Consider the following 26,395-nt stretch of genomic DNA (forward strand, 5'->3'; position numbering starts at 1 on the left):
TTTGAAGAAAGAGGGCAAATCTTTGCCGAGTTCTGACCAAATGTGTGTCAGTTTAGTTTTCCTTCCTTGGGTGCCTTCCCCACCAGATGAGAGGCTGGTATAAACTTTTCGAGAGTGGACAACCTCAAGCCTGGGTCATCAGATGAGTCAAAACAACAACCTCATCTGTGGCTGAGACCCCCAGCAGCTGGCGGAAGCCCTCTGAAAGCCGGGGGGGGGGGGGGGGCAAGTGCTTTTCTTAGCCTCTTCGGTCTGTGCCCCAAGCCCCGCTCTTGGCTCAGGGAGGTGACTGTCCATCACACTTACACACCATTGCATTTTGATAATCAGGATGACCGGCTGTCCCTCCCCCCATCCACATTATAAATATTTCTATTAATAATCAGCTTTCAATAAAAACTGCAGCTATGTGCCAGGCATAGTTCCCAGCACTCTGTATACAGTGACTCATGGAGTCCTCACAACTCCATCCTCAAGTGGGAATTCTTGTTGTAGAAATGAGAAAACTGAGTTGGCTCACAGGAGCAATTTTCCCAGAGTCCCAGAGTGAGTAAATAGTAGAGTATGGATTCAGGCTGATCAATTCCACCTACCAAGCCCATGTTCTCAGCCGCTGCCCCAGAGGGCACTCTGTCTCAGCCTTAAAAAGTTCACCTCTGTTACAAAAAAATAAATAAGTACAAGTTCACCTCTGTTTAAAAAAAAAAGGACAGCAGGTCCAAAATGGAGTCTCTTGTGCTAAGTACACATCACCAAACCAAAACTTAATACCTAACCTAATTGCAGTTTCAGCCTTCACCAGAAATGTGCTTAGCTAGTCAGGCTGGAATTTCCTGGTGTGCTCTAGTGAGGTAATTCACCTGATAGACCCCTTCTGTCCCCCAAAGAAAGATGAGGTCATCCACTCTTTCCCTGTCCCTGCCCCCTCCTGCTTATACAAGTCTTCCATCTCATACAGCTCCTTGGAGCTCCTTTCTAATTTGATCTTAACATTTACAAAGTTGGGGGCGCCTGGGTGGCTCAACCGGTTAAGTGTCCAACTTCGGCTCAGATCATGATCTCATGAGTTCATGAGTTCGAGCCCTGTGCCAGGCTCTGTGCTGACAGCTCGGAGCCTGGAGCCTGCTTCAGATTCTGTCTCCCTCTCTCTCTGCCTCTCCCCCACTCACACTCTGTCTCTCAAAAAATAAACATTAAAAAAAATTTTATAAAATGTACTCAATTGAATTTTGTTTTTTAACACCTCAAATAACTAAGCTCTTTTGTTTCCAAGAACGGTGTTGGCATCTTTCCCCAGCATGTGAAGAGAAAGGTCAAGGTCATTCTCAGGTTCTTTGCTCTGACCACAGACTTAAAGTCCTTTCTGTGGGCTGAGTGCAGGGTCTCTGGAAACAGCTGGGCCATCCTTGTGGTTTGGAAAAGCTGACCATCTGTGGGGACACACAGCAATGCAAGCAATTACGACCTCTTTACCTCAGTTTCCCCGCTGGATCTTGGCAGTCCAGGGGGTGGTATTCAGCCAACAGATAAGTTTTACATAGTGGTAGATGATGATCTGCATTGTTCTTTGGTAGTTTTAGTTAGCTGTCAGGATTTTAGAAGTCAGGTTTCACTCTCCAGGCGGATGCCCAGCCCTCTTGAATAGGCAGCATCAGGCCTGAACTCCCAAATGTGCCATGTGGCTGGAACACAGGTGCACCTGCCCCACCATCCCCAGACAGGGCTTGCCCTCTCTGCTTCTCATTTCCACCTCTCTCTCCCCTGTTCCCCAACACTGAAGCAGATGTCAGCCCCTGATCATTCCACTGCCACTTCTGCTCTCCTCACACCAGCCCACTTTGCTCACTTCTGCCATGTGAGCTTGTAAGCTTGGTGAGGACAGGACCACACCTTATGCCCTTTGTATTTACAGCGCCTAGAAGAATGCGATAATTAATTAATTCCCACTGGACCAGAAACTCTGAGTCCATGCAGAGAAAGCAGAACATTCTGTTCTCACTCTTAGGAACCACCCCAGATTTGGGTCACTGACATTCTGGTCAATTTATTGACATTCTGGTCAATAAAACCAACATACCTTGAGGTAAGGCCACTATCTGTCAAGGCCATATAAAGAAAACCTACAGTGACCCAAGACTATAGTCTCAAAAGAGGGAGTGCTTTCTAAAATACTGTCACGCCAAAGCTTTGTTTTTTATAAGAACAATAGTCTTTAGGTTTCCGGAAAACCTAAATAAAATGACACATCACACTAAATAAAATATGAGGTGAAGAAAAAAAGTTAAAACAAATAACTAGTCAGAAATAGCCAAAGGTAGTGAACAGAATCCTTAAACATTTATGTTTCCGATGAACCCTCAATTTTATTTTGTGTCTTCCTTTAGTTAATTCTCACCAGAACCCAATTACATCAGGAAACAAATGGGAGAAGGATTGCCAAAGATCATAAAGCCATAGAAATGCAGGGTTAGGACTTGCACACCGTTTTTCCCCTGAGGCCAATTCAGCACACTGTTGGTCTGCTGCCTGCAGAAGCCTTCAAACAAATGAAAACAGTTGAAGGAAGACACCCAGAAAAGTTCCAGTGTCGTCAGCCAGTGGCAACCAGTTAGAAGTTTCTCACCTGTCCAAAATGCTCTTCAGTGATTGAACTCCCTGACTTAACTTTCCCACAGCAAAGTGTGAAAACAAATTGCTGAGCCAAGGAAAACATCTCGCATGGCCCTGGCCACAGTACATTCTAGAGCCAAACATCCACAGAGAAGTGAGTGCCATCAGTGTGCCAGCAGGCTGCGATGTGACTAAGGATGTATCCCCCCACCCCGCACCAACCCCACCAAGGGTTTGGTGCTTGAGTGACTCGACCTAGATCTTGTTTCATCTCGACGGCTGCCAGATGGTAGAGGGGTTAAGAAGTTATGACATTTGGGCACCTGGCCGGCTCTGTCCATAGAGCATGTGACTCTTGATCTCAGAGTCATGGGTTCAGGCCTCACGTTGGGTGTAGAGCTTACTTTGAACAAGAAAATAGTTATGACATCATTCCATCCATATGTCTGGAGAAAGCGCACGTCCTCATTCTCTCTCTCCCCACACCAGAAGCAGACACTGAGTCGCACGCTAGGCAGGATAATGCAGCAGTTAAAGGCATGGATTTGGAGGTCAGACCTGAGTCTCTTACGCCAGTGACTTAGCCCCATTAATCCTCAGTTTCTCTGTGTATAAAATGGGGATGTTAATATTTCGCAGGATTGTGGTGAGGACCCAGTGACCATATGTGTGTACAGCTATTGCTGTCCCGGATGAGAACCTCTAGACACCCAGAGCTATTTAAATTAATTCATTCAATTAAAATGTAGTTTCCAAGGCTCACTAGCCACACTTCAGATACTCAGCACCTGCAGGTGGCTAGTGGCTACTGTGTTTGACAGCACAGATATGGACTGTTTCCATCATTGCAGGAGTCCTACTAGATAGCGGTGGAGAACATCCAAGCCTGGTTCCCCGCAGAGCATAAGGGCTCTGTTACCAGGCATTGTTACCATTGCCGCAGCTGGAAGATGCTATAGGGTCCTGCCAAAAGGAGCCATGGAAGGCGGGTAGACCATGGAACCCATGCTGTCCATGAGGCCCTGGGATCAGAGCTGCAGAGAGAGAGCCCTTACCCCATCCAGACCCCTACTCCCCAGCCCTTGAGGCAGAGAAGCTATAGGACTTTGCGAATCCACTTCTTAAGAGGCCAACAGTGGGTAAGCAGAACACAGGTGTCTTTGTGCTCAGGTCCCCCACTCCTACCCCGGCCCTATGGAACTTCTCCATGTTAAAGGCAAGTTAGTGTAAACGTATTTTTAAAAGCATGGTCCTTGGTCCTTAATCACTTTGGTCCTTGGCCCCCATATTGAAGACCACATCTTAGGACCTATGCCAAAAGACTTGGCTAAAAGACAGAGGACTAGCCTCCTGCCAGAGAATACATCATTGTTTATAAAGACAATGTCTCTCAAGAGCATTAAAAATGCTGCCATCCTTTTATTTACATTTTTAGCACTTACACAGCACTTGTGTCAGACACTTCACAATCTTGTGAAGTGCTTATAACAACTCCGTAAGTTTTACTATCCTATTTTAAAGATGCAGAATCAGTGGCACAGAGAGGCTAAGTAATTTGCTGAGGGTCACACAGGCATTCAAGTGGGGGTTGAGATTTGAACCCAGGAAAATTTGGCTCCAAAGTCTGTACCATGTTGTGCCCTCGCGTGGGACCCTATCCTGAGGAAACAATCTCAAATGCAAACAAAGTGTGTACCTTAAGGTAATCACCTGACAGTATTTATGATATCAAAATTGGAGACTGCCTAAATGGTAAGGGTTTGGTGAAGCAAACTGTGCACGTATATTACTGCACAACATTTTAAATAAATGACTTGCAATTCTCTTATGACAGCAAAATAGTAAGGAGATAGGAGATGAGATACTGACACAAAATTGTAAAACAAACAAAACACAAAAAAAACCCAAAACTATGTTTAAAAGTACATAGCAATAGTTCAAAAAGAAACATGTCAGTTTGCAATTTGGGGAGGTGGGCAACAATGTGAGCTTTTACTTTCTGCCTTGTTATTTATGTGCTTTCCAGTTTGCTTAGACACATTCCTTTTCTAGTTGGAGAAATTTTTTTAAGAAAAAAATATTTAAGAGCATAACTCTATATGCATTATTATATTTTTTTGAAAATTGTAAAAGGGCCCTGTGAACCAGGCAAAACAGGAACTTAGGGGGAAAACTTAGCAACTCCTGGGGACCAGAAGGCCTTAAAGCCCTCAGCACAGGAGAAAGAAAGGCGTATCATAGATAATGTCATTCTTCTTGTTCAGACAGAGAGGCCCACAGCCACAATTTGCTCCTGTGAAAAGCACCAAAGCATTCTTGACTTAGTAACCAAAATGAAAAGGCCTTGGGGATCCACCTGGCTGGAGCACATTGCCTTTTTCTCCAGCCACAATGGCTCCTTTTGCAGCTCAGCCAGACTCCTTTTCCCTTCGATGTGGCACTCTTTCTTTCTTGTACACTTCTTTCGTTTGGGTTCTTATTTGGGGGAAATAGCCTGAATGGGATCCCAGAGCCTCATTTCAGAATTATGAAGACAAAACAGCATTCCACAATCTTGAGTTTGGCAAAACCCACTCTAGACAGATGAAATCGGTCAAATGATGTAAGGACATGTTCAGTCTTACACATTTTCCATTCCACCCTTGTGATAAAACGACTCCTATTTCATTCAGATTCCTTTCTTAAACAGGGGGATAGCATCTCCCATTTCTCCTGCGCCTGATAGGAGGGGGCCTATTTTATAGCCACCATCCTGGGGCAATGCCCAGAAGGAGGGAAGGAGAAAGGAGACTTAGAAATAGTAGGTTTTGAGTTGTTGGTTCTTGATTGTGTACTTAAATAATAGTCCCACCTCAGTGGTTCTCAGGCCTGGATGCACATTCGAATCACCTGGGTGCCCACTCCACTTGGATGGGCATCTCTGGGGGTGTGACCTTGGCCTTGGCATTTTCCAAATCTTCCTTGGTGATTGTACTGTGTAGTCAGGTGGGAACCAAGGCCTACTTGAGGTAAAGTACAGGACCTTAACTGAGTCAAGCATGACTCATTTGCAACCAGGTGAGATGACTCTTCCCCTCCTTATGTGACTTCTACCTAAAATAATGGGCATAATTAAGTCAGGTATCAGTAGAAGCTTGGGAAGTTTAAAAAAAAAAAAAAAAAAAGGTATGTCACCAAACCTTTTCTTTTTCCCCACCTTATAAAAAGCAACTGCGAAGCATCCCCATTACTACCAACGATTGGGGAGGAGAAAGAACCTCCCGCAATCTCAAGGCCAAAAATTCTCAATTGTGGCTCTCAACTTTAGCTGCCCAGGGGAATCATCGAGGAGCTTTAAAAATACTAATACTCAGGCCTTACTCCCAGAGATTTTGATACAGTTGGTCTAGGGTGTGGCCTGGACATCAGGATTTTTTCAAGTTCCCCAGGCAATTCCAGTGGGCGGCCAAAGTCGATGTCACTAGTAAAACCTTCATGGTGGCTCTCAACTCTGGCTTCATCAGAATTACCTTTGGCCTTTTCTTCAAAACACCCATTTTCAGAGAAATTTTGATCTTGGGTAAAGCCCAAGGATCTGAACCACAGGTTATTCTGCCTCCCAGCTGCAGTCGTGCTGCCTGGGGCTAAGATCTGCTATTCGCAGAGCTCACCTAGGCCATGACCTAGAGTCTCGCCTGCTAGGCAGCAACCCATGTGCCTCCTGTGCCTCGCTGGAGAAGTTTTCGTTCATAAGCACATTGGGCTCCCTAATTCAATGAGACCGAAATGTGAGTGTTTGCAGCCGTGACACTAGGTGACTGGGGCATTCCTGTTGACATGAAGACTTTCCCAGTGGGCTAGGACCCCTGCCAGGGGTGTTTTTGAGGAAGGGCTGGTTGTGAAGGGCCCAGCACACAAATGGGAAATGTTCCTCTGGAAGGAAGAATATGGAAAATCAGCAAAAGGTGACCCAGCCCAAAGAGCTATCTTCTTAGTGAGTTACGACGACACCGTCTGGGGGCATCTTGGCACCTTGCCACACCACAGCAAGGAGACCTCTTTACAGGGGAGTGAGCAACCTGGCCTTTTTGCAGTGAGGTTTGTGAGCTTGTCACGAAATCACTGTCCCAGAGTATCTTCCAGACCAGTCTGCATTACCCTAGAAAGGTAGCCTTCATGGTTGAGATTGTTAGTTTTTAAACCCAGAAGCCCCTGTTTCCTCATCTGTAAAGAAGGTAAATAGCAACGCTGACCTCACATGCAGCTGTGATTGTTGGGAATAAGAGAGATGGATTCATATGGAAGTTTGGCACAGTGCCTGCAATAAATGGTGTGTGTTGTAATTAGCGCTTGGCTGCCGCTCGTTTATTTAAACAGGTTTTCTTGGAGTCCCCAGCATTGATGTGTTAATCCGTAAGGTTTGCAGAACCAAGTGGTTGTGAAGGTGTTAGAATCCTTCTCTCCCAAGGGCCTGCAGGTCAGAGTAGGACAATTTCAGAAATAGGCGTGCTTAGCCTGGACCTCTCACAGATAGTTACACAGATCCTCACTGCACTGCCCTGGGAGGAAGCAGCATAGACACCTGTCTGTAGACGTCCCATTGGCTCAGCTGCAAGTCCCGAGGAGGAATGTAACAGTTGATCCCAAGGCCCAACCTCCTCAGCCCCCTCCTGTTCAGTGGTTCACCAGTCTTTGTAGACCTGGGTCTTGCCCGAAGGAGCACGGAGACTGACCTGAAGTGAGGCTGGTGGGAAGGGCAGTGATTCTGAGGGCGTTCAGAAGAGGTGAAGTTAGATCCATGCAAAGAGATAAGGCAAACGATGTATGGGTGACTGGGTGAAGGAATGAGTCTGTAAATTACCTTTTTGGAGAATGTGATCTTTGAGACGGAGTCTGATGGGGAGAGTGAGGAATAACATTCCAGTCAGAGAAGGTGGCAGGAGGTGAGATGGGCAAGTGGAGAGTGGTAGGTGATCATGCATAGACCAGGCAGGTATGTCCATGTGCCTATATGCCCGGCACTGGTTTATTTGACACTGGGCTGGGGGGGGGGGGGGGGGGGGGCGGCGCATCTTGGGTCGGCTGGAACCTAGGTTATGGGAGATAAAGTGGAGAGGATTCAGGCCCTGCAGAGAGGGGGTGTCAAATACCAAAAAGTGGAAGTCCACAGGGAGCCAACTGGGTGCAGGGTGAAAACTGAAGGTCAGGCTGGAACAGGGACCCCATACAGGGTTCTCTCTGGACGCTGACAGCTTCGATCTATGCGGCACCTCCACTGTTGCTTAGCCCATCAGCCTCCGGTCCAGTCCACTGTCTGCTTCCCCCAGTGGGAAGGGGCCAGTGCCTTTGTTTTCTCCACAGCCCACAGGTTGAGCTGTTTCTTGATTTTGACCTTCACATAATTTTGTTATTAAAACCAAACAAAAACCTGCCCCTGGCCCACAGGCCCTCAGTCTCCTCCCTCAGCCCAGGTCTGGGACAGTCAAGAGTTCTGTGATCTAGATCCTTTTTAAGGAAAGTCTTGCTAGAGATCCCCCTCTACAACTTTGTCCCTCCTGCATCTGGAGGCTGCTGTCTTATCCTCGGGTCTGTAGAGAACCCTACATGGTGCCCTGTGTCCTAGTTGGCCCTTCTCAGCTTCTTTACTTGCACCTTTGTTGAACCGAAAACTTCAAATCTCTTTTACCTTTTCAAGATTGGAGCCTAAACCAAAAGGCACGTTTGATCAAGAGCTTAACCTGTGGCATTCTTGCCCCAATCCCTTTTGAGTATGTGGGGGGAAGCAGCCTGATGAATGAGCAAGAATCCAGACTCTGGGCTAAACAGACCTGGGTGTGAATTTCTCTCTCTTGTCTAGCAGTGTGACACAGGCAAATGACTTTGACTTTTCTGTGCAAGGATTAAATGGGAAAACGTAGGTGAAATGTACAATAACCCTTAACAGAAAAGCAAGGGCCTGAATTCAAACTGAAAAAAAAAAAAACCCCTTTAAGAAAGGTATATAACAAGTGGGCTGTGGGACAAAGAGCCCCCACAAAAGACTCTTCCATTAAGCAGTGCTAGAGACAAGCTTCTATGCTGTGGTAGTCCAGGGTGAAGCCTTAACCAGCAATTTTCGCAGTATCTCCTGTTTGTCACAAATCTTAAACTCTACACTACTGGTTCCTTTAACATGAAAATTATTACATTTTTGTTAACATTGAGCAAAACCTATGTTCCAGAAAAAGATACTGTGTTTATCCTGTGGCCCCAAGGATCCCTCTGGCATCTGGGGTCTGGTGGCCCAGGAGTCCAGGTGTAGGGGAACCACAAATGTAACGCCTCTGGGGCTGGCCCTGGGCACAATAGCAGGCAACCAGAACCCTTAATCCCCTTTTATTTCTCCTTGTTCTTCAAAGGCCTTTAAATCTAAAAGTGAAGGAGAGAGACTGACTACTTCATCAAAAGGTAGACTCTTGGGGAAAAAAAAAAAAGTTTACAGCTATCATTGCCATGGCTGGGGGGGAAACCAAAACAAAACTTTAAATCCAGTGTGTGATGTTTGGTGCAGGGCTGCTCTTGGGGAAGTCCCCTGTGGGAAGGAAACTTCCCCACCTGAGAAGACCATGGTGATCAACCATTTTCTTTAGAATAACAAAGTCACCCGAACAAAGGGACCTGTACATAAGCAAAGAATCTTCTGTTGAGAAGAACCCTATGCTTGGAGGGGGAAAAAATGCCTTCATCAGAAAATGAGCATCCCTTCCTTATGACTAGAACCTTTCCTGAGGGTTCGTCCTCCAAGAACCACTTGTGGCTGCCCCAGGATTGAGGGGGTGGGGAGGTTAGCATAAGCAAGAGTTATATGGAAGGAGTAGCAACAGCCTTCTGCACACAGGAGGAGGCTGTTACAGAAGCGAAAGAGCCCTTGGATACTAGCAATACCAGTAATAATATCCCCTGTGTCAGTATTGCCCTTCACAGGCCATGTGCACGTTCAAGAGCATGGCCTCTTTTGTGCCCTTTACTGATCCTCCTCCAGTGGAATGAGGCCAGGTGGTGTTGGAAATGAGAAGCAGACTAGTGGCTTCTCAAGTCCTGCATTTCCCAAAGAGTGGCACCGGCCCCTACTTGAGTACGCCCCCACCCCCACCCCATGTGCCGGGCACTGGGTAAATGCTAGCAGGGCTAATTAAATGTGATGTAGAGGATAAAAAAGCAAACCACAGCCTGTGTCTCCCTCTGGGTTAGCGTGTGTTCTCTCTCTCACCATCGAATTCTGAATGCACACACTTAGTTTAAAAATAACCTGGATTTTTATGAACTGCCAAAATGAACTTCGTGTCCTGAACACGTTTGCTGCCTTCTCTATCCCCACCATCTGACATGGTAACAATAATAATGAGTGCTTCCACAGATGAGCAAGCCGATTAGTTACTCCTCATTCTCCAAGGAAGAGGTGCCCATTCAGGGAAATGGCAGGGAGTTTGCTGATCCCTTTGCATCCAATAGCAGAGGCTGGAGGGGCCCCTTTGAGCTTTTCCTAGGGCTTTGGGTCCCTCTGGCCCAGCCTTCCTAGGGGAAGATGGGGGAACAAGACCTTCCATCAGAAGAGCATGCTGACATTCCTTTCTTCCCCAGCTGCCATTCTGGGTATGTTGGTGCACGCTGTGAGCATGCTGACCTCCTGGCTGTGGTGGCCGCCAGCCAGAAGAAGCAAGCCATCACCGCCTTGGTGGTGGTCTCCATCGTGGCCCTGGCTGTCCTCATCATCGCATGTGTGCTGATACAGTAAGTATTTGCTGCCCCTAAGTTCGAGGCCCTCTCCGGGACATTTGCGGCATGCCCGGATAACAGGGCCACCTCGGCATGGTTTATTCTGTGGCGTCTGATTGGTGTCAGCAAAGCCAAGAGGAACTCGGGTAACAGCCAGGCTGTGTGAAGGACACACATCCTAGGAAGGTCCCCGGCAGTGAGTCTGCACATTGCTGGAAGCTGGCATAGAAGCAAAGGCACGTGTTCTCTCCTGCTGTTGGGTTTGGAGCCTTCAGAGTTGTGATAGCAACGTGCAGGTGTTCCAGAGGAACTAGAAATGGCTCTCAGCCTCATTTAGCAAGTGGCAGAGGTGCTTCCTCTCCACCAAAGTCACTCTGCAAATCCCAAAGCCACGTCAAAGGTCTTGGTTGTTATTTTGACAGGCGGGTGACAGCCCTTCCCCTTTCTCCATGTCTCTGCCCCTCCTCAGCTTCCAAAACTCAGTTTCTGCCCTGCTTCTTCCAGAACATCTTCCCGAGCCAGTAGACACCCTTTTCTTGGGCCTACTTGCTTGCCTGTATCTCCCAACGGGACTGCTCCACAAAGGGAGACACCCAAGTCCTGTATTCGCAGCAGCTGGCCAGATTTATTCCCTGGAAATATCTAGAGACCTCTAATTCACAGAGCAAGTCCTCTGAGAATTTATATCTAATTGGATATGCACAAGGAATCCACAGAGTAACTAAAGGCTACCAGTCAGCTCGGTGTGGATTAACTCATGGCAGAGACTAGTGGATGGCCCATTCCAGCAAAGGCTGGAGTAAGCAGCTGTGTGTTAATGAAGGAAGCCAGACTTCAGCCCTCTAAGTTTGTCTGGAATTTGGACAGATAATTATGAGTCTCTGTCCTGTTTATTTATTGGTTTGTTGCTGTTGGGGCAACCTGGTTCTGGCAGTGAATGGAGTGCCCCTCAGAGCCATAGTTTCACATCCTTCTCCTGGCCCAAGCCAGCATTAAGTGGTGAGGGATGAGGTTCAATTGAGCTGGCCTTTCCTTCCACTTCAAGCAGTGTCTGTTCCACTCTCGCCTGCCTTGGAAAAGGTGGTAGGCAGACAGCTTGGTTGAGACTGGGGCAAAGCCCAGGCTCTGCCACTCACAAGGACAATTCTCATGACTAGCTGTGTGCACACCCATCATTTCCATAGTCCTATTTCTATGGCCAGGAGGGTTCCAGAGTCTTAGGAACAAGATTTGGTGCCTCCGTGAGCTTCTTCAAAGGGATTTAAAAGCAATTTTGCCAGATTCTCTGAAGACAGGGACAATTTAGGATTCCTGGGCAGCCTCTCTCATTCTCAAGGAGGCAGCCAGTCTCTCCTCTCTTCTGTCTTTTCCCAGCCTATCCTTGCCAAAGACCAAGGTCGGAATCCCTGAGTCAGGGGCCCTTGGGTAGCTCAGTCAGTTAAGTGACTCTTGATTTTGGCTCAGGTCATGATGGTTGTGAGATTGAACCCTGCATTGGGCCCCACACTCAGTGTGGAGCCTGCTTGGGATTCCCTTGCTCTCCCTCTCCCTCTCCTTCCCCCTGTTTTCTTCTCTCCCTCTTCCCCCGCCTTTCTCAAAATAAATAAACATTTTAAAAAAGAATCCCTGAGCCAGAAACCAAGCCCTCACCCCAACCAGGCTGCTGGTTGCCTAGGCATGGGGCCCTCCTGAGTTGCATAGTTGGTTGGGACCAGCTTATCTCATGCCAGAGGGACCTGGAGGCCTTGGTCTCACTGCCCTGGGATGGATGCTCCTTGTTAGGCAGTGACTGGAGTAAGCCCACTACTAGCTGACTGCAAAAGAACAGTCTCTGGTGGATCTGTAATCAGATCCTCTAGATCCTTCCCGATCTTGGACTCTACAATCAGGAGGGCGCCATGCCGAGATGGACTGCTCTGACCACCATGGCAGATGTATGTTGGGCGGAAAGGTCTTGGGCTCCTTCTCGGCTCTGCTGCCCAAAGATTTGGGGGCCCTGGTAGCCTTCCCAGGACAGCACCAGGAAAGAGGGGCTAGGGTAGAGGTCATGAGATGCCACCAGGTACCAAGAGGGAAGCACAGCAACACGGGCTCGTTTTCTCACTTGACTCCGGGCCCATGTCCACCAGGAGACCCTGCCCAGCCCCGGTGGGCGGATGCATGGATTGTGCCCATGTCAAGGTTAGAATGAGTAGAAACAAAGTCCTCTGCAGTATCCCACAGGATACAGCTCTAAGTGTCTCTAGGTAATCAATGTCTTACTCCGTGCTTGCTTCTCTGCCCTCCTTTTGGGCTCCCTGACTCTTTTTTCATGCTAACTCTGCAAACTGTTCATTCCTGCCCATGGAAGAAGGCAGGAGCATTCATAACTCTGATGCTTCAGGACTCTGGGTGACAGAGGTTCACCAAGAGGTTGGGTTTGCCACAACTAGAGAATATTAGTCCTCAGAGACTCAAAACCACAGAGACTCATGACTCATTCTTTCATTCTTTCCACGGGTCAGTGCAGCCATGTTGCTGGCAATACTGATGGACGATTCCCTTCCCCAAGCCCTCACAGCCCTGCCAGCCTGAAGTGGCTGCTTTGTCCCAGTCCTGACAGCAGTGCTGAGGCTATTACTACATTTAGGGAGTCACCCAACTGCTGCTTTATGGACAGAGCAGCCGGGTGGGTGGTCAGGTTGCCCTGCAAGCCCAGAGCAGAGCTGTGCAAACAGAGGCGGTTCCTTGAAGTGACCAACAGGTGCTCTTGTTAGCTGGCCTCTTCCCCCAAAAGACACCATCCTGCAAGACACTCGGCCGCCTGCTGTGTGTGTCTGTCCCTCCAGAGGCCTCCACAGGAAGGCCGGTTCAGAGCCCAGAGCTGCCCAGCAGGCTCTTTAGGCAGACACTGCACCAGCCAAGCACTCCTGCCAGGCTCCCACTCAGCCCGTGTTCTCTGTGTCTGCAGCTGCTGCCAGGTCCGGAAACACTGTGAGTGGTGCCAGGCCCTCATCTGCCGGCACGAGAAGCCCAGTGCCCTGCTGAAGGGAAGGACTGCTTGCTGCCACTCAGAGACAGGTAAGGGGCTGCCTCAGGGAGGGGCCTTTTTCCCTTGGGAGCCACAACTGGGTGGAGAAAACAACCACCTTCTCCAGGGCAGGGCAGAAGTTCTTAGAGGGTGTAGCAGGAAGAGGGAGAAAAGGGAGAGGACGTTTATCCTACCAAGTCAAGTTTAGTTTATTCTGAGGTATGTTTTACACAGAAGGAAGCTCTTTTGGGGCACCTGGGTGGCTGAGTCGGTTAAGCTTCCAACTTCAGCTCAAGTCATGATCTCAGGGCTCATGGGTTTGAGCCCCACGTTGGGCTCCAGAGCCCGGAGACTGCTTCGGATTCTGTGTGTCTCTGTCTCTCTGTCTCTCTCTCTCTGTCTCTCTCTCTCTCTCTCTCTCTCTCTGCCCCTCCCTCACATGCACTCTGTCTCTCTCTCTCTCATAAAAATAAATAAACATTTTTAAAAATTTTTACAAAAGGAAGCTCTTTTATCTTTACTGGCCTGTGTGACCTTTGACAAGTTAATTAACCTCTCTGAGCATCTGTTTTCTTATTTAAAAGATGTGCAAATTGAATGAGTACCTACATAAAGTACCTAGTACAGTGTACCACAGGTTGTAGACACACAACCGATGTTTGTTCTCTTTCCCTTGAGAAAGTCCCCTTCCTTTTCCCATCGGTGAAATTAGGGATTTAACCTACAGGTCTCTCAGGACTCTTTAGCTCTTACATCCCGTGATCTTCGTTAAGCTTTGATGTCTGATGTTTCATGAACATTCTCACTGACACCCACGACGAATATCGGGCATCCCGATGTGGAACCAAACCTGCACCTCAGGAGTCCTCATCTGAGCATTACTAGCTTGGGGCTCACGGAGGCCAACAGCTCTTTTATCAAGACGAGTTCTGAAAAGTTGCACGTCAACAAATTTTTCTAAAATGCTCTTTTGACCAGCAGAGCCCATTATAAATTTAAAGTTCCTTTTCAGGAAGTAGTGAGACAAGAGACAGTCACCACAGGCTAATCCACCAAGAGTGACCTTCTCTAGTAAACAGTTGGCATTCCAGAAGCTCAAGGTTGCATGAACAGAATAGGAAGAAGGGCGACTGGGAAGCTGGAGCACCGACGTGTTCACTAAACCTCCTGGCGGTCTGACCTGGAAGGTGCTGAAGGCCCAGGAGCAGGTTATTCAGGACCTGTAGTAATCATGCATGAGCAGGTCTTTTTAGTTAGGGGGCCCGCAACTCTTGAGGATGTTAATCCATCAGTCCTCGTAATGGCCTTCAGAGGAAGAGGCTTTGTCAGTGATGTAGGTAAACTGAGTCTGCCAAAGTTCTGCATGCATCCCACCGTAAGTCCATAGGGGAGCTAGGATGCGAGCCAGGAACTCTGAAGACTCCACTCAAATCTCTCTTCCACTGACTCGGAGGACCATCCATTGAGCTAACGCGCTTCTTATTTTGTTATTTAGCACCAATGGAGAAATTATTTAAAATTTATAGTAGATTTTGTACTATTTGTGCGCACCTCAGCAGAGTCATTTAGGGTAGAGTAGTTTCTTATTAATGTCACTTCTCTACCCACATTTGGGAGGACATTAGCTTGGAGCCTCAGATGGGTTCGGCCTTCCAGAGATGGACACTGAGGCTAAAGCCCCCTCCCTGAGATGATGCATACCTCTCCACCTCCAGAGGAACCACCGGAGGGACCAGGGCAGGAAGATGTCCGGGCCAAGCTGGATTCTTGAGCTGTGGGGAGCTAAGTCCATGCTGCCTTCCGTGAGCCACAGAGGATGCCTCAGAGCCCCACCCACTGAGAAACAAATGGGTCCATTCTCGTATGGCCTGAGGAGAAGCCATTCTGCCACCAGAGCCCTCAGCCAGCTCATTGGCTGCCCACGAAGCCACCCCTTACGGAGGCACCAGCACAGGCTGGGCTGACTGTCCTCCAGTTGAACGAAGGCCCTCATAACACGTTGCATCCCCATTCTCTTCAGCCTTTCCTTTGGCACTAAAAGTACAATTTCAGAAGCTGCTGCTCCTGAGGTTGAACCAGAGGACCTTGAACCTGGGCCTGACGGCCCCAGAGAACCCGGTGACATTGGCTGATGCATCTCCAAGTTTCTGTCCCAAGCTTGTCTTCCTAGCATGGCTGGGGTCTGGCATGCAAAACTTAACTTGTCTCTCCTTCCTTCCAGTGGTCTGAAGAGCCCAGAGGGAGTTTGGCCAGGTAGACTGCGGCAGCCTGAGGAAGAAAGGACTTCTTCAGGACGAGCCGACAGACGTTCCTACTCTGCCTGCAATCACCTGTGCAGCCTTTTTGTCTTTTGTGGGCCTTCCTTCGAAACTCTGTCAAGAACTCTGTCTGCTTGGGGTTATTTGGTGTGACCTAGAGAAGAAAACAGTGGACCACAGCTTAAAGACTGGTCAAAAAAGAATTGCAAAGGGGTGGACTTCCTGTTTACCTAGCTAAGGTGTGCCTCTGTCCGCACCTGAGCCCAGGTGTAGGTGTGGTTGCCTTCTGCCGGTCACGGAGGCTGGGCTATGTTTCTTTTTAATGGACTCCTCTCCCCACAATGGTGTCCATCCTGCCCAAAACTGGAGGTTGCCGTAGTTGAGTTTTTCCTCATCTGCTTATTGGAGAAGAAGGTGGAGGAAGGGTAACTGTTTGCCACATGAAGATGCCAAGGGTAAGAGGTACTGTGTATGTCCTCTGTCTCTGTCCACGAGACCCTCAACCAGCCTGACGTCTTCCACAGACATACGACGCTGAGGACCTTCCCAAGCCGTCGGCACCCTCGGAGATAATTTCTTATTTATTAGATGGATGATGGTTTTATTTTATCTTTAATCTCTTAAGTCGATGTAAAAAGCATCAAACCTTTTCAGACTTCTACATTAACGATGTATGTAATGCTGGCTGAAAAGTCAACTGACTGATTAGAGCTGTCTGGCCTCTTTGGGACAGCTAAGGCTTGGGGAAGGCCACCCAGGGGGGTGCAGAGATGGAAGCAGAGGATGGGTTGCTGATGAGAGCAAAGATTGGGTCTCAGAGGCCTTGTCATTTAAGACACAAAACAGGTAAAGCCCCCCCGATACATTCCAGTAGAAAAGTTAGCAAATCCAGCAGCAGAGATCTGTCAGCTTTGTAGGGGGAGACAGGAAGAGAGTGCCTGTGTGCCTCTACACAAGAGAAACACAGTACCACACTGCTTTGTGATTAAGCATGTTCACTTCCTAATGTGCCCTCCAAGTGCATGTTTAGAAACAGAGCACATGCGGAAAGCCACGGGCATTTGGGCCGCATTCGTGAAAGGGGGGCTAGGCATTTCCTTCCTATGTTGTTGCATGGTTGATTTGTTGCTTTATTTTTAAAAGGAGAAATTTACCTTTCCCATTTATTTTCTAGCATTAGGAAAAATATCCCAGTGACTTATTTTTCCCTTTTCCCTTCAGGATCCTGGTTTTATTAACAAAAACTCTTAACAAGTCACCTCCACCAGCGTGGACCTCGCTTTCCCTTGAGAGAAGGAGAAATTGTTTTCATGGGCATCTGGGTACATTCTGCCCACTGGGCTTGCCTGTGGAAAGCACTGGTTCCCTCTCCAACTAAACAACAGCTCATCCCTAGCAATTTTCATTAAAATTTGGAAGTAGAATCACAGCAAAATAATATGTGAAGTCCTTGTGTGAGGAAACTCTTGTTCACTAACGTTTGAAAAATGAAAGATTTCTACCTACTAACTTCGTGCATCTAGCTCCACACATCATGAAAGGGACCTTTAAAATATGGCAGGTTGGCTTAAAATTTCTGTCAGGTAGTTTTGTCCCCCTCTAATTCTTCTTCCCCAATCTGTGTATTTCGATGAATTTTCTCTTTATTCTGTACGACTGAGACAATTGTATGACCCGTGTCTTAGCTTTGGCACTTTTCTGGAATGATGCTGCACCTGAAGCAAAAGGAGCAGAAATGGGATCAGTTCACCAGCTGGCCCACTGACGATATACTTGACACAATTCCCGGGTCTTGATATAAAAGAATAGGTTTAAGCTTGCATTTCTTGGGTACATCCTACAGCAGCAGGTATGTGGGCTGAGGCCTAACTGTAGCATCTTGCTCAGAGACCAGTCCCATTGACACTGGTTTGTAGACCCCCATTTTCACTCCTCTCTCTCTCTCATCAGACCCTCCTGAAAGTCTGAGAGTCTGGGTAGAGACACCAATGGCAGTGGAGTAGTGTGTTTTTAACTTGAGATCACATTTTACTTAGAACAATCTTTCCTCAGTCTTTTAGAGACTATTTGAGATCTGACTGCCTTTAAAGAATATGAACTGATGGGAAATGTTTCGTTCAGGCTTCAGGCGTCCCAGAGCCTTTGCAGAGGTGTGGGAAGAGGATGCAAGCAGAGGGAACCTTCTCGGTTCCCTGAAGGGGCTCCACAGTTAGGGTCCGTGAAGGCTCTGATCCTCACATTACAGGTGCCAGCACCCCTTTCCTTGTGCCACGGCAACCATGCGGTGAACCGTGCAGAGAAGGAGCGTGTGCCTCCCTGCAGGTGGCTCCCAAGTCAGTCCTCTGTAAACCAGTAGGTCTGAAAGAGTTGGAAGCAGAGGCTGGGGTGAAGGCAGGCCTCAATGGACCTTCGTCCATGCCCAGGATAGGAGAGCCTTGCTTCTTTGGTGATTTCTCTTTTAGAAATCAGGTGGCCAACAAGCATTGGATTCCTGTGCCATTTCATGGTGTTGATACTTTTTGGGTTAGCCCCCTTTTCAGGTTAAAAAAGCATCTTCTAATCCATCTTCACAGGTTCCCTGTGTTTCCTTGCCCTTTAGAAAGCCGAATATTACAGTTCGGGAATTGTTCCTGAGGCCCTTCCTGGTAAGGAGCCGCACACCTGAGAGTGGGGATCAGAGCCGCTTCCAGTGTCTATCTCAGGAGAAATGAAAAGCCCCCATTAGAAGGAGGGGGTGCTTCCAAATATTTTATGGAGCCTCGATTCTCCCACTGCTCTACAGGCTGTAACGTCTTTGAGCATACTGGCAGGAAACATTTTCTTCTAGATAGAAAGACCGATAGCAGCCAAACCTACTCTGGAAAAGATGCATCTGGACACACATGGAATCAAGCAAGATACGAGCTTGCCATGGTATCTGCTCCATCCAAGTGGGCAGAATGGCCCAGAGTCTATTTTCCTAAGAAAGGAGAAGGAGGTGTGATTGGTACCCCTTCACCAACGCGTTGGTGAGGGAGGAGGAGGTGTGGTTCTAGAACTTCTTGGGAAATTATGCTCTGCAGGTGGAGAAAAGTGTCGGTCTTCACCCAGGTTTTCCAGGGCCAGGTGGTCTCAGTGCACATGGGCCACTAGTCACTTTTCCAGGCAATTTTGGCAGAAATGGATTGGCAAGGTTCCAGCACCATTCAGGAGACCCTGACCTCCTAGTAGGGCCTGGGCCTCGATTTCTGCCAACCCACTCAGCCAAGGAAGGTGGAGGCTTCAAAAGCCCAGGACCAAAGGGGACATCACAGAAACAAGAGGAACACATATGTTTGTTCTTAATGTTGGAACGTAAGACCTGTTCTCTGCAGCCACTGATTTTACCAGGCTTCCTGAAAGATCTAGTGGTGAACATACACACAGTACTGAAAAGCAGCCCCTCTCCCTGGTATAGTAACTTACTGAAGTATTCAACTTTTCATTATCTTTATTATAACAAACCTGATGCTTTTTTTTATTTTTAGAACTTGTTACTCTGACTTCTGTATATGTTGCACTGAAAAGGTTAATATTTAATGTTTTAATTTATTTTGTGTGATAAGTTAATTTTGATTTCTGTAATGAGTTAATGTGATTAGCAGTTCTTTTCCTTAATATCTGAATTATACTTATTTAAAGAGTAGTGAGCAATATAAAATGTAGTTGTGTTTTTCAGTCATGTGCATTGTTGTCTAGTTGTACTGTTTGTACCTTGTTTGGAAGGATGAAGGAATGAACTCTTTTTTTTTTTTTCCCCCTAAATCAAGACTGGAGCTTTTCTTTCATGAGACTGGCATGTTGCTGAAAAGCAAATTAAGAATTTTCTCTGCAAATGTGAATGATGAGAAAAAATTAGATGCTCTTTTGCAACATGTGGGGATACTAAAATTAACTACAGTTGATCCCTGTCTGCTTGAAGAAATCAAATCCTCCAAAGTTCCCAATATATGTCTTTCATCCACTATGGGTCTGCCAATATGCTAAATAATGCAGAGGGAAATATAAAACACACAATCCCTGCCCCAAAAGAATTGAGATCTGCCTGAGAGACTGACATGCAAAAAAATAGTTCTGGACAAATTCCAGACAAAATACAAAGCCTGAAATTGTAAAGTAGAGAGCATGTGTTAATAACTGTGGGTCTCCAAGTGTGGTCCCCAAGCCAGCAGTGTCTGTATCACCTGGGGCCTTCTTGAGACTCTTAGGAATGCAAATTTTCATGCCCCACCCCAGGCTGTTAAACTCCAGAGTTGCTCCACTCCCCCTCCATATTCTAGGTGATTCTGATACATGAGCAAGTTTGAGAACTGCTGTGCTATAGGACTCAGCAAAGGGCAAGTTAGTGTGGGGCCATAGTTTTTAGGAAAAGCTTTATAGAGGCTTTGCAGAGGAAGTGAAGTGTAATTCAGTGCACCTCTTCAGTGTTCAAAGTTAACAGCCATCAGAACGTAGGGGCTTGAATTAAGGCCTGCATTTATTTGGATCTTCTCTGCCTAGCCTCGTTGAAGGGAAAAACAGGCCTGTCCACCCCCTACCATACCCCCACTCACCCACCCCGTTCCCCGCTGCCCAGTTTCGAACTGTAAGGAATAGAAACTGTTCTGTCAACCCAGTTTGTACAAGCCTCGCTTGCACGTGCAATCCCACGTTTAAGCCCCTGCACTTCCAACCCGTGTGTGGACCTCACATGTGCAGCATACGAGGAGCTCATGGAGAAGCAGCAGATAGTGAGATAGTTGTGGAACAGCGTGAGATCTTGGTCCCAAGGGACGCTCGGCTTTGGTGGCAAAGGTGAGCCTGTAGAGCCTGTGGTCCAGGCCTCGGAGGGCTTGGGATGTGCCTGATTTACGAGATGAGAAGCTGGGCAGCTCCTTGTCCCCAGTGCACTAGCCTGGGAGCTGTCCCTCCACAGCACCTTTACCCATCTCTGAGGAGACAGAGACCTGCTACCCGAACTTGGCATTCCCCTCTTGGCCCTATTCTGTCTTCAGGGACCTCTTCAGGCCCTATTTCTAACCCATGGGATTTTCTTCTTGTCCCCCTCCTTCTCCTCCCTGATTTCCAAGCCCTCTGGCCAAGACTGCCTCTACCAGAGCCTGGTGACTGCCCCTGGCAGGTGCACTGGGCTGTCCAGGATGCCGCAGGCAGGACCTTTCCCAAGAAAAAGCACCTATGAACTCTGAGTCAAGCCAAACCAACCTTTCCTCATTTACCCAGGTGACTTGCAGTTGCCAACTTGAATCTGTGATCTGGACTGTTCGGGACTAGTCTTTTTGAATTCTGTTGGCCCAAACTTCAGACCCCCGTGTGCCCCACCTCCTGCCTAGCCCAGTTTTGGGGTGTGTGTGACCTAGCCTTGCCTCCTCTCTAACTCGGAGCTCTTTGCACAGCAGCCGCCTGGGGATTCTAGCACCAGCATCCCTTCCTCTGTCTTCTGAAACTCCCTCCTCCACATTTGCTCTCTGTCAGGGCTTGCTACCTCCAGGAGGCCCTGAAGTTTCTGTCACAGACTTTCACCTTCAGAAATAGAGAGGATGTGTTCGTGGTCACACAACCTGGGTCTAGCAGTGTCTTTTCCTCCAGGCTAGTTAGTGTCTCCCACCCAGATCGATCAAATTGTAGAATCTGGGGGGACGGAACTTGGGCATCTGTTTAAAATCTCTCCTGGAGATTCTGACCCAATCCCTACTGCTCTCTAAACACACCACACCCCAGGGAGCAGATGGCACAGGAGAGGTTTGGTGTCTGGAGCTGAGGGTGCCTGGTACCCACTCAGGGCGATCCCCCCAGTCCATGCTTAAGTACCCCTTCCATCCGGCAGATGGTATACCTGGGGAAGCATGGAGGCTTGGACCTCCTTTCAGGTGGGATCATCTATGGTAGAGAAGTGAGAAAACTCTTATGGGAACAAGAGCCTATAAGGAATACCATGTGACTAGCTTGAGGTCATGCACAAGTGGGTGATGGTTTTTCAGGAGCCAAATTTTGCAACTGGGAATAAAAAGCATGACGTTTAAGCTGAAAGGGAAACAGGAGAGAGAAAGAAAAAGCAAAGTGTCCACAGGACATTTCCTCTAATGGAAGCTTCAGGCCCTGGTGTGCAGCTGCACAGGTCCCCTGGGACAAGAGGATGCCCTGTGTCATGAAGTCTCCAGGGCAAGTCCAGGTCCCGCCCAGGAGCCCCTCCAAGGAGTTCAGAGGAGTACAGTTGAGAGTGGGACAAAGGAACCGCTCCACTACCTGGGGCTAGGCTGCCCCACATGATCCAGAAAGGGATTCCACAGGTCTGGAAATGTGACATCCCCCAAGGGCTGTGCTGGGAGGGGCTGGTATCCTTTAAACCCTGTCCTGTCATACAGCAGAAAGCTGAATGACTCTCCTGCCTTTGTAAATGGAAACCCTGAACCCCAGCAAACCAGAGCACAGGGGTTCTGGACCTGTGTGGTGGAGAGAGGCTGGAGGCAGAGACCTGGGTTGGTTGCAGGCCGGCTTCTTGCTGGCCTTGCTACCCTGGCACATTACTGAGCCCCCAGTGCCTACCTATCTAGCTCCTGCATGTTTCATTCAGGGAGCTGTTGAGATAAAGTTTACAAATTCCCACTTGCTCAATCTGAATCTTGTAATCAAGAAAATCTAGTGTGACCCTAAATGCCACTAGTATATTATCCAGTTCAAGGGAGGCCCCACTCTCTGATCCTCTACCGACCTTCAATTCAAGGTAAAAGAAGGCATGGGGAGGGGACGTGTCATGAGGAAAATTTCCAGAGAGTCAGTGGCAAATGGGGCCATAATCAGAGGGTCAAGTTCCCAGGGGTTAAGGACCCAGAGGAGTGAGGAAACTGCCCTTGGACATAGAAGGTTGCTCAGTGTGACCTCAAAGAACAGGGCCAGCAGCAAAAAGGTTGATTTCTGCTCAACAGGGTCTTTTTCATCGCCAGAACCTCTTCCTGGGCTAGCGTACTCCCTGACACCAAAGTGGCCAAGCAGAGGCTGGGTGACCGCCAGGGCACAGGGGGTCCCCTGCTGGGCTAGAGCCTGTGCTGGAAAAGCCTCTGGGGTCCAGTCCACCTCCAGCGCTCGAATTACCACCTCTTGCCCAAGAGTCCATGGGTTACCAGTGCTCCAAGACTTCACCTCCCACAGCTCCCTTCTGGAATAGTCTATGAGCCCAGACTTGAGCCTCTGCCCTCCCTGTGCCCTGCTATGGGTCCTATAGCCTCCCAGGGCTTCCTGGTGATGGAGGGGCATCTCAGGCCTGCTCAACCCCTTCGCTCCCACCTCCTGGCTTTTGAGCCTATAGCTTAACCATCCTTGGGAGGGGGGGAGGCCCACACAGCGACCACAGTCCAAATGACTCTCAGGAGAGGGCCTGTCCAAGCTCTCTCTATCCCCAAGTGCCAAGGTGTGCTGGTGATTTGCTCTCCCATATCCACTGTACACCCTGTACCCCTGTGGACAGGCTGCCCAGGGCCCTCCCAACCCTGTGGCTTCCAGCATGGCCCTGGGGGAGAGCTGACGTTTTTCATCCCCACTGCCTCCCTGCTCCACAGTAATTACAACCCAGGACTGGGCCCTCACCACACTTCATTTACACCACTTCCTCCCCTCACCCCTTCAGCCCAAAGGCTGTTGATGGCTTCCCACAGCTAGTTCACCTCTGCGATCTTTCCCTCTCCTTGCTCTTCAATTTCCAAGAATGTTTAACTGGAGGCAAAAAATTCAAATGCTTCCAGGAGTGAAGCTGGTAATCAGAATCAGTGGGACTGCTCACTGGAAGCGTGAATGCCCTAGTCTAGGAATCTGGCGAGGAAGGTGGACCTTGTGAAGAACTGGAGGGCCCAGACCTCTTCAGAAGGGGGCGCCACTCCTCCCCTCCAGTTCCTCGTGGATATCCAGCACAGTGGCCAGATTTGCCATTTTTTCAAGAGGAGCAGAGAATTTGGACTTTTTCATAAAATATCTCTATTTCTAAATGTGGCCCAAATTTATAAACCTCTCTGTGACCCCACCAAAATCTGTCTGCAGGTCACCATCCACAGTTGCTGTTCGCAGCTTCCACTCTCAAGCTGTTTGCTTGTCTCGGGCTCTGCCAGGCCTCTTCATGCCTCTCTGCCTTGGCAGTTCTCTTTGCTGAAAATGCCTTTTTCTGCTCCTCTCTCTTAGCACGCTTCTGTTCCTTCCAGAACAGAAGGCTTACGCCTCACATTCTCTCTGAAACCTTCCAGGAGCCCCCATACAGAGCCTTCACGCTATGCAGACTTCTATTACTGTGCCTACCGCCACCATGTTTGTTGACAAGTCCTCCCCAAGTTGTCCTGTGCCCAGGTCATGAGCTTCACAAGGTCCAGCACTTCCATCCTCTCTGTCTTTATAGCCAAGCATTTACCTAATGCCAGAGACACTGAAGGTAATGCAGTAACATTTTGTGTAACAAAAGCATCAGATATATTGATGGACCCAGGTATGTCTCCTGAGGCAGAGGAGCAATGTCATATGGGACCACTGGGTCCCGCGGGGCCAGGTTATTAGATGAAGGGACTTGGTATTGACTACCACAGTCAGACACCTCACAAGTCAAAAGGTCATTGTGACCCTCCCTGGTTCCCTATCTACCATGAAAAGCTTTCCTTCTAGGCAAAAATGTATTTATTACACGTTCTGACCAGTGGTTTACCAAGAACTCTGTCACAGCCCAGGTGGATGTGACAGGAATTTTTTTCCCTCTTTTTCCTTCCATGGCTGTATTAAGATATAATTGACATATAGCTGATGTAAGTTTATGGTAGACAGTATGATAATCTGATGCATGCGTTTATTGCAAAGTAACTACCACGTTTATTGCAAAGTAACTACCTCCATCCTCTCACATAATGACCATTTTCGTGTGTGTACCGAGAACACTGCAGATCTCATCTATCAGTAACTTCCAAGTATATGGTACATGATACAGTATTGTTAACTATAGTCACCATGTTGTGCATTGGATCCCTAAAACTTATTCCTCTTATACTTGGTGGATTGTACCCTTTGACCAACATCTTTCCATTTCCCCCACCCCACCCCCGGCTCCTTGCAATCACCATTGTACTTCCTCCCGTTGCTCTGAGTCCAACTTGTTTAGATTCCATATAGAAGTGAGTATTTGTCATACAGTATTTCTTCTTCTCTGTCTGACTTAGATCACTTAGAAAAATTCTCTTAGGGCCCATCCACGTTGTCACAAATGGTGCTGGGAAATGTATTTGACAAGAAATAACCTGGCTCATTTTCCTACACAAAAATCAGTTTTCTAGTAACGAAAGTGATGAACTGAAGTGCGTTCTAATTTGAGGAGGTGAAAATTGAATTCCATAAATGAGCCCCTGTCATTAAATCATGAAAGTGAATTAAAATTCCTCAATTGTCTTTCTTAATTAACACTGATGGTGTAAATAAAGGACTGTGAAGAGTTTTTAAAATCTAGCACTGAACACTAAGAAGACATTGGTGTACCAGAATTCTACAAGTGTTCCTGGGATGGTTATCCTCATTATTTATTTTAACTGTGCAAATACTGTATCTCTATTTAGGAATACCACATTTTTAAACCAGGTAAAAAGTACCAGGTAAAGGATTCAAAACTAAATTCTGCCTTCATATCATTAAAAGGAAAATACCACCTATCTTTGAATTCTTGGTACAGGGGAAAATAAAATTGTAATTCATGTTCTACAAAAAAAGGGGGGGGATAAGAAACTATGAGAAAACAAAAATGAATAATTTGAAATTTTTCTTCTATTCGGCTTATACAACTTAACATCAAAAAAACAGAACCCAAATTAAAAATGGGCAGAAGACAAGAACATACATTTCTCCAAAGAAGATATCCAGATGGCCAACAGACACGTGGAAAGATGCTCAACATCATTCATCAACAGGGAAATGCAAATCAATACCGTGATGAGATATCACCTCACACCTGTCAGAATGGATAAAATCAAAAGCACAAGGACAACAAATGTTGGCAAGGATGTAGAGAAAAAGGAACCCTCACGCAATATTGGGTGGGAATGCAAACTGGTGCAGCCACTCTGGAAAACAGTATGGAGGTTCCTCAAAATATTAAAAGTAGAATTACCATATGATCCAGTAGTTCTACTAGGTATTTACCCAAAGAATATAAAAACACTAATTTGAAAAGATATATGCACCCCTGTGTTTATTGCAGCATTATTTACAGTAGCCAAGCTATGGAAGCAGCCCAAATGTTCATCAATAGATGAATGGATAAAGAAGATGTGGTATATATATACGATGGAATATTACTCAGCCATAAGAAAGAATGAAATCTTGTCATTTGCAACAATGTGGATGGACCTATAGAGTGTAATGCTTAGTCAGAGAAAGACAAACACCAAATAATTTCACTCATGTGTGAAATTTAAGAAACAAAACAAATGAAGAAAAAGACAAACCAAAAAACGGACTCTTAACTATAGAGAACAAACTGATGGTTACCAGAGGGAAGGTAGGTGGGAGGATCACAAAAATAGGTGAAGAGGATTAGAGAGTACATTTATGATGAGCACTGAGTAATGTATAGAATTGTTGAGGGGTGCCTGGATGGCTCAGTCAGTTAAGCATCCAACTTCCACTCAGATCATGATCTTGCAGTTCATGGGTCCAAACCCCACATCAGGCTCTCTGCTGTCAGTGCCGAGTCCACTTCAGATCCTCTGTCCCTCTCTCTCTGCCCCTCCCCAACTCATGCTCTCTCTCTCTC

General features: G+C 47.5%; 1 protein-coding gene across 4 annotated transcripts in view; it reads left to right on the top strand.

The window, feature by feature from the left end:
• TGFA (transforming growth factor alpha) overlaps nucleotides 1–26,395 on the top strand; it is a 116,861-nt gene extending 90,466 nt beyond the window's left edge. For all 4 annotated transcript variants that reach the window (XM_058683787.1, XM_058683789.1, XM_058683786.1 and 1 more), the window contains exons 4-6: nucleotides 10,210–10,359; nucleotides 13,295–13,404; nucleotides 15,576–26,395. In XM_058683787.1, coding sequence (XP_058539770.1) covers nucleotides 10,210–10,359; nucleotides 13,295–13,404; nucleotides 15,576–15,583 — 268 coding nt within the window. In that variant the 3' untranslated portion in view covers nucleotides 15,584–26,395. The remainder of the gene's footprint in view (nucleotides 1–10,209; nucleotides 10,360–13,294; nucleotides 13,405–15,575) is intronic.

The sequence above is a fragment of the Neofelis nebulosa genome, chromosome 9 (assembly GCF_028018385.1).
Source record: "Neofelis nebulosa isolate mNeoNeb1 chromosome 9, mNeoNeb1.pri, whole genome shotgun sequence".
NCBI lineage: Eukaryota > Metazoa > Chordata > Mammalia > Carnivora > Felidae > Neofelis > Neofelis nebulosa.